Genomic DNA, 8,654 nt, shown 5'->3' on the forward strand with positions numbered 1-8,654 from the left:
GCGGTTCCGTCGCGGTTGTAGGTCGGCGACTTCGGGTGGTTCTTACCCTCCACCTGAAGGTAATCGCGGCCACGATCTCGGCGGGGGACTGCGCCGTCTGCTGCATGGGAGGGGACCTATATCCTCGTAGTAATCCTGGCGTCTGGGTACGCTCGGTGCTCAGCGCCCCCTTTTGCGGGCTCCAAGGAGGGTGGGAAGCTACGAGGACGAAACCAACTAAAAGATCCCATGGATACCAAAAGGGACACTAAAACAACAAAAGCCAGGCCGGCAGCGACACACGCGCCGGTGAGGGATGTGACGCCAACCAGTGAGCATCCCTCCAACAACCACAACCGACAACCTGCTGCGCTCCCTTGCGCGCAGGTAAACAACAATGACCCGTTGGACCTGTCCAACCTCAAAGCTGCCATGCCGCCCTGCACCCGCCCTGCGGAAGCACTGTGGCAGGTGGTGGAGAGGAAGGGTAAACCCAAAAAGGATACGCTGGCCAGGCAGACCACACAGGCGCCGAGCACCCCAGGAAGGGAAGGCCTCGAGAAACTCTCGAGAGGCCAGCGTAGACGACGAGCGCGCGCTGAGCGGCTGCGCCGGCTTGAAGAGGCGGTCGCGAGAAGGGCACAGCCAGAGGTCCCACGACCAACGGCCCCGGCGAGGTCAGCAATGGCCAAAGCCGCCCCGACGTCTGAGCCGAACCAAGGCGCGGGACCCAGTTCCGCTGCCAGCGCGGGAATCAATTCCGCTGCAGGTGACGCGGAAGGCGGGGGGGCTTCTCGCGGTCGCCCCGGAGAGTCTGGCGGCGCCGCCAGCAATGAAGCAGCTGCAATGAGAGCAGTCCCGCGTGGAAAACGCGGGGGCAGACCGAGATGGGTGAGGCGGGAAGAGGCCGCGCTGGAATCTCGACCGGCGAAGGGGGGTAAGAGGGCTAGACCCGACGACTCTCTGACGCCGCGAGAGAAAGACAAGCGCGCCAAACTAAGCCGGTCATCCCTAGGACCAGGAGCGGTCAACTACGCCGACGCGCTGAGGTCTAACGACCTTTGCGTGGCCGTGCGGTATGACCCTCACCGCGCCATCACAGAAGAGCAGTATCAGCTCATTCAGGAGAGAATAATGGAGGAGTACGATACAACTATCTTCTCCACCGACCCCACAGTGCGGACGCCAGCGTTCAGAGGAAGAACCTTCCTCAGCGAAGGCGTCATCAAGATGTGGTGCGAGGACGAGTTCGCCCTGAACTGGCTGCGCCGCACGACTAATAAGATACCCTCGCCGATACCCGGCACCAAGCTGGTCGTATGTCGGCAAAGGGATATCCCACAACGTGTCAAGGGGGCGGTCTACGTCCCCGACTTCACCGACGGCGACGTAGACCGCCTCCGCATCCGTCTACACAAAGCCAACGCCGACACCTACGACATCAACAGCTGGTGTCTATATAACGCACAGCGTACGCCCGAATGCGACGGGATCAGGCTACTGCTGGGGATACCCATGCAGGAGGCCGAAGTCCTGAAGCAAAAGGAACGGCGCTTGCGTTATAAGCTAGGGTCGGTCTACGTTAAATTCGTAGACGAAAAAGAAGAGGACGACAACAAGGGGGAAAAGGCGCCCATCACCAACGCACCGAACGACGAGCCTCTTAACCTCGCCCCTGGCGAGGCAACAGAGGCTCCAGTAGAGGCGGTTACCAGCGTCCTGCGACACCCGGGTCCATCCATGGACCAGGAGATGTCTGCAGACACGCCGGCCCGGCCCCGGGAATCTACCCCGGAGGCTGTCGACTGGTGGAGGCGCGTCGAGAACGAGGCGAGGGAGGAGATGCTGCTGGGTAGTGATGGACCCGACAGCTCCCCGACCAAACCCCATTAAAGCCATTCAGGCCAACCTCCAGCACAGCCGGACTGCATCGGCCATGTTGTGCAGGCAGCTGGAGGACTCTACGGAGACCATAGCCCTAATCCAAGAGCCGTGGATTAGGAAGGGCAGGATTTGTGGTCTCACCAACACAGGACACAAACTGATTGTCAACAGCACCGTAAGTAACCCACGTACTTGCCTACTAATACCAAAACATTACAATGCAATAATCATGACTGAGTTCTGTTCCAGGGATCTCACGGCTGTGAGGCTCCTGGTAGACCCATCCAATAGCCTATCGAGTGTCGTAATAGCATCTGCCTACCTGCCGGGCGACGAGGTCACACCGACGGCTTCGCTGGTCGCACTAATCACCCGGTGCGAAGAAGAAGGTCTGGAACTCATCATCTCAGCGGACTGCAACGCGCACCACGTCATTTGGGGCATGGATAAGTCCAACGCGAGAGGTGAGGAACTCATGAATTACCTTTTTTCCACTAACCTTAATATCCTCAACAGGGGCTCAAAGAAGACCTTTGTAACCTCAAGAGCGCAAACAATAATCGACATCACCCTAGCCACCGAACGGATATCTCAGCACGTTTCAAACTGGCATGTGTCTGACGAGCTAACCTGTTCGGACCACAGGTGGATTCGGTACCAACTAAAAATGGCCATCGCTCCTGCAACACCAAGACGAAACCCCCGGAAGATAGACCGCAACAAGTTCAGAAGCTTAACCGCGGAAGGTCTGAGGGAGGCAGACGCCGAAATCCACCACGGCACCACTGCAGACATCGAGAAGCATGTGGAACAAGTAACGCATCTCTTGAATGACTGCTTTGAGAAAGCCTGTCCTTCAACACTACCCCAGGTCAAACCGAGGGGTGCGAACCAATGGTGGGGACCTGAGCTAGACAAACTCCGCCACAGGACAAGACAACTGTTCAACAGAGCAATGAACACCAAATACCAAGAAGACTGGGAGCTCTATAAGGAAGCCCAGCGACGTCTAAAGAAGCGTATCCGACTCAGGAAGACGGAAGCCTGGAGACGTTTCTGCGAAGATATTTCAAGCAACAACCAAGCAGTCAAGGTAAAAAAGATCCTATCATGCGAACCTGAGCGCAATATAGGATCCCTTAAAAAACCTGACGGTGAATACACCAGAACCGACGATGAAACATGCGAACTTCTACTCCAAACCCACTTCCCGGGCTGTAGGATTACCACGGAGAAAGGATGGCTGGGAACGGAGATACACGTGCCGCAGGCGTCGGACTGGAGCACCGCCCGAAGAATTGTCGACGAGGACAAAGTCAGATGGGCCATAAACACCTTCCTCCCCTTTAAAACAGCGGGCCTAGATGGGATATTCCCGGGTCTGCTGAAATGGAGCGCCGAGGGGCTGATAAAGCATCTGGTAGGTATCTACAGAGCCTGTCTGGCCTTCCGGTACACCCCGCAAAAGTGGAGAGAAGTGAAAGTAGTATTCATACCGAAACCCGGCAAGAGTGACTACACACAACCAAAGTCCTACAGACCTATCAGCCTGACATCCTTCCTTCTGAAGACGATGGAAAGGCTCTGCGACAGGGACATTAGGTCAAACGCGCTACTACAACATCCGCTTCACCCAAACCAGCACGCCTACAGCGCGGGCAAATCAACAGAATCGGCACTACACAGTGTGGTCAGCACGATCGAAAGAGACTTATCGGCAAAGCAGTCGACCCTAGGAGTCTTCATAGACATTGAGGGAGCCTTTGACAAAACCAACTTTACTAGCATTGCAAAGGCTCTAGTACGACATGGCGTTGATCCAACGGTAGCCGGATGGATAGATGACATGCTCAGGAACAGGGCCATACAACTCACCGTAAATGACACAACCAGGGCCATGGTGGCGAGAGGCTGTCCTCAAGGTGGAGTCCTTTCGCCGCTTCTGTGGAACCTGGTGGTCGACGAGCTCATCACAAGACTCAACGCACAACGCCATTTCACGGTGGGCTACGCGGACGACATCACCGTCCTAATCAGCGGACCATGTGAGAGTACTTTGTGCAATCTTATGAGCTCTGCTCTAAGGACAGTCGAAAAATGGTGCATAGACCACGAGCTTTCCGTAAATCCAACGAAGACGGAACTCATACTATTCACCAACAAACGCAAACTGCCAAGCCTAAAACTACCAAAACTATTCAACACCGAACTCTGTTCGACCAGTGACGTCAAATATCTGGGAGTGACCCTGGATAACAAACTGCTATGGAATAAACATGTAGAACAAAAACTCAACAAAGCCTGCATCACCTTCTGGCAATGTAAAAGACTAATGGGGAAAAGATGGGGCCTTTCACCCAAGATTACCCTGTGGTTGTACACAGCCGTAATAAGGCCAATCATCACATATGGAGCGGTAGTATGGTGGCCCAGGACCAAACTAACTACCGCCATGGATAAACTACAAAGCTTCCAAAGGCTAGCATGCTGTGCTGTCACAGGATGCATGAGAACAACACCAACAGCGGCTCTGGAAGTGCTGCTTGGACTGCCACCGCTGGATCTCTTCATACAACAAGAGGCAGCGGTGGCTGCTACAAGACTACAACACTCGGGACTGTGGCGCGCACAATCTAGAGGTCATGGTGACATATGGCACAAAAGCCTTGAGTCCATACCAATGCTGAATGCACCATGTGACCGAATACCTAGGATGTATGTCTTCAACAAAGCATACACGATACAAACTACAGAAAACAAACAAGATTCCTCGGGAATGCACGAGGTACGCGTCTACACAGATGGCTCAAAGACGGACTCAAGCACGGGCGCAGGAGTATTCTCAATGGACCTGAACATCAACATATCAATACCTCTGGGTGCAGATAACTCGATCTTCCAGTGCGAGTGTGTAGCCATCACCCAGGCGGCCAGAGCTATAGAAAGAAGAGGGATCCAGGACCAAGCCATCAGGATTCTCTCCGATAGCATGGCGGTTCTGAAGGCACTGGACAACTACATCATCACATCGTCGCTGATACAAGAGTGTCACCAAGCACTTGAGCGCATTGCTGCAAGCAACATGGTGACCCTGCAATGGATAAAAGGCCACAGCGGATCCCTAGGAAACGACGCTGCTGATCAGCTGGCAAGGAGGGGATCGGACACGCGGATCTTTGGCCCCCGGCCATACCTGCCTGTGCCCTTTGGCCAGTGCAGGTCATGGCTAAGGCGACAGACTACTAACAATCACAACGATCGCTGGGCTACAGTTAACGGCTGCAGACAGTCAAGGGAGGCGGTCCCTATCCGTTCACCGAAACTGTCTCGCGGCCTGATTGGGCTAAAGCGGGTCGACTTACGAATAGTGGTGGGCTCGCTGACCGGGCACATTCTACTCAATAAACACCTTTTCACCATCAATGTTACAGATAGTCCACTATGTAGAGGCTGTCTTCAACATGAAGAATCAGCGGCACACGTGCTCCTGGAGTGCACGGGGGTCGCGGAATGCCGGGCAGGGATCCTCGGTTCACCGAGCTCCGTCACAGAAGCCTGCGAACGTCCCAGGAGACTTCTGCGCTTCTGGAGGGAGTTGGGATGGCTGGACTGACAGCCTCCCAAAGCCACCTGACGCACAATGGGCCGACTTAGAGCCTACGTGCGGAAAAAGGAGCCCATCACCAAGCACCAAGCACCAAGCATAGGTTATGAGCGACACATATCATGGAATAAAATGCCCAATGGTGGCTGGTCGCTCAGCGGGTGCGCCTCGCAGCCGATAGTGGTAGAGAGTGGTCAATATCCGATAATCAACTCGATCCATTTAGTCGAGTATTCTCACAGGCTCACAGGCTCTACCATGTATAATTTGTGATTCGATTGACCAAAAAAGTTTATGAGTGAACGCTATGAACGTATTTTACCATTCTTAGATATGAAGTTTATTAAACAACCCCAATCATTGAATTGAAGTAAATACTATCTGTGATGATATTCCCAAGACTCATCCTCGTCATAGTGAATTATTACCGAATATAGTACGTTGTATAATTTGTGGTCCGTCAAATTGTGGAAAAACAAATTTGCTCATTGGACTTCTTATCCATGAAAATGGTTTAAAATTCCAAAATGTTTACGTTTATTCAAAAACTTTGCACCATCTTAAGTATAGATTTCTGGAAAGTGTTTTACAACGAGTTCCAGGTATTTCATTTCAGAAATATCATGGAAATGAAGACGTTTTAAGGGTTCAGGATGCTAAACCGAACTCTGTCGTAATATTTGATGACGTTGCATGTGAAAATCAAAGTAACATGAAGATTACTTTGCAATGGGTCGACACAAAATATCGATTGTTTTTATCTCAATCAAACGTATAGTAAAGTGCCAAAACAGTTAGTGAGAGACAACGCTAACCCTATCGTACTATTTAAGCAGGTCGATATTAATCTGAAGCATATTTATGAAGAACATGTTAATTCAGATATGACTTGCGCTCAGTTTCGTGAAATGTGTTCTAAAATTTGGAGTGAACCTTACAACTTTCTGGTAATAAATAAAGATTGGCCTAAAAATAATGGATGTTACAGAAATAAGTTTGACACATTTGTCGTCTTTGAATAAGAAAATAACATATATTTAAGACGCCTGACATTGTTATCTTATTACTCTTTTAACAACTCTTATGAGATAACTCCCTTCCTCCCGGACAGCCATAGCGCACGGACGTGTTTTATTCAACTAGTCTATTTTTTATTTAAATCAATTCCTTATTTTAAATGTAAAAATTAAAATAAATCGTGAAGTTTAATTTTCGAAAGTACCAGGCGCGCAAAGTGTTGCAAGAGTTCGAGTTGTGCCGCGAGCGAGGTGAAACAGCAAGCCGGTGTCTACGCTACCCATCTCTGTCGACCACGCGTGAGTCATTTCTGTTTGACTCCGCCCTCTACACTGATTATCAGTAATTAAAAGCGCCTAGCAAATTCTAACGAGCAATAGCTACCAGCGTGTCTTTCAGTTGTCAACTCCGGACGTAAGGTGCATACTTTTACTTAATCACTTATTTTAAATCATGAATATATAAAAAAATAGTTTATTTGTCAACATCAGAGATGCCTGCTGATGTCTTAACAAAAAGTCTAACTTCTGCTAAACATAATTATTTTGTTGAAAAACTAGGTTTGAAAAATATTGTTTAAATATGAATAAGTAAAATTTTTTTTTAGTGTAAATCAATATACCTACTGTGTTTAGATTATTTTGATAAGTGGTGCTGTTAAAATTATAAGTATAAAATGGTATCAAAATAATTAAATGAAACAAGGTACATGCTAGCGACATCTAGTGACAGAATTGTAAACTGTCTTTTGTGTATTGATATATCATTGTGAATTTTAAAATAAAAAGTTCATTCATTCCATCTGCAACTATTCAACGTGTTTTATTAGCGGACCCCACCAAAATCTAACAATGAAACTCTTCATCACCACAATTCAGAGCCCGATTTAACAACGTCTGAAACGGAACAAACAATGGCTAGAATCACTTTGCGACAAAAACGTAGACATGATTCTGAACAATCAGTTGAGATGAAAAGTCTCCGGGAAGACATTATGTCATCGCTTGAAACTCTGAGACAGGAGCAGAAAGAGAAATTTGGTGTATTACAGCACAATTTAGATCAAATAAAAGTTCAAAATTCTGAGTTGAAAAATACGGTTGATTTCCTGAGTGATAAATATGACGATCTTTTGTCTAAATTAACTCTCCTTGAAAAGGACAAGAGGTGCACGCTGGAGTATGTAGCTTTATTATAGGAGAAAGTCGAGATGATGGAGCGAAATTCAAAATCATCAAGCCTGGAAATTCGCAATGTACCCAAAAAGCCTAATGAGTCAAAGGATGATCTCATGGGCATTGTAAAAAATCTAGGAACCGCAGTGAACACCGACATACAAGCGGTTGAACTGAGAGATATTTATCGGCTTACCAGTAACAGAAAATCCCAAATTGATGGGGCTATTACAGTCGAATTTACGTCAGCTCTTAAGAAAGATAAACTATTAACAAACATCAAGAATTACAATCGCGACCACAACACCAACAAACTTAACAACTCACACATCAAAATGCCGGGGAATAGTCCCATATTTATTTCGGAGAGTCTCACCGCTAAGGCTAGGAAGCTGTTTTATCAAGCGAGGGAGTTTACGAAACTAAACGGCTATGCGTATCACTGGACATCCCATGGCAAAGTCTACATTAAGAGGAAAGAGGGTGCGCCGGCAAGGAGAATAACACAGGAATCTGACTTCGAAGGTTTGAAACAACAACAAAAATGACTAAATTCACTCATGAAGATGAACTTTCTGAGACATTGAAGATTCGTCTGAAAATAGCAACCTGCTTTGTTAATTATCTGGCGGGTCTTATAGTTTTAAGTAATTTTCTTTTATCTGGTTTTTTGTACATGTTTATACTAAAACTAAAGTACATTGGAATTTTATCTACACTATACACTCACACATCACACACAACAAAAATTTACAAACACATTATATTCAACGCATATATTTACTTTTTACTTTACACATTCACTATCTCACTGATCATTCTATATAATACTCACTTATTCACCACTGGCTTATATATTGGGTTTAAGCGGTAGCTCGTGTGCTGTTCCAAGCCGAAAACTATCGGTGCCCCAAGTTTTTGTGTTTTCCGTCCAATCGGTTTCTTTCGTACGACTAGCAACTATCTATCAATTCATTCATTTAATTAGTATTACA

At 48.0% G+C, this 8,654-nt stretch overlaps 1 protein-coding gene across 1 annotated transcript; it reads left to right on the forward strand.

Moving 5' to 3' along the window:
* The first annotated feature begins 228 nt into the window (after positions 1–228).
* Positions 229–5,334, forward strand: LOC113507376. Its single transcript, XM_026890236.1, has 2 exons — positions 229–2,327; positions 5,295–5,334. The coding sequence occupies exon 1, from the start codon at positions 229–231 to the stop codon at positions 1,870–1,872; it is 1,644 nt and encodes a 547-aa protein (XP_026746037.1). The 3' UTR covers positions 1,873–2,327; positions 5,295–5,334.
* The last annotated feature ends 3,320 nt before the right edge of the window (positions 5,335–8,654 follow it).

Source organism: Trichoplusia ni, unplaced genomic scaffold (genome assembly GCF_003590095.1).
Source record: "Trichoplusia ni isolate ovarian cell line Hi5 unplaced genomic scaffold, tn1 tig00001872, whole genome shotgun sequence".
NCBI lineage: Eukaryota > Metazoa > Arthropoda > Insecta > Lepidoptera > Noctuidae > Trichoplusia > Trichoplusia ni.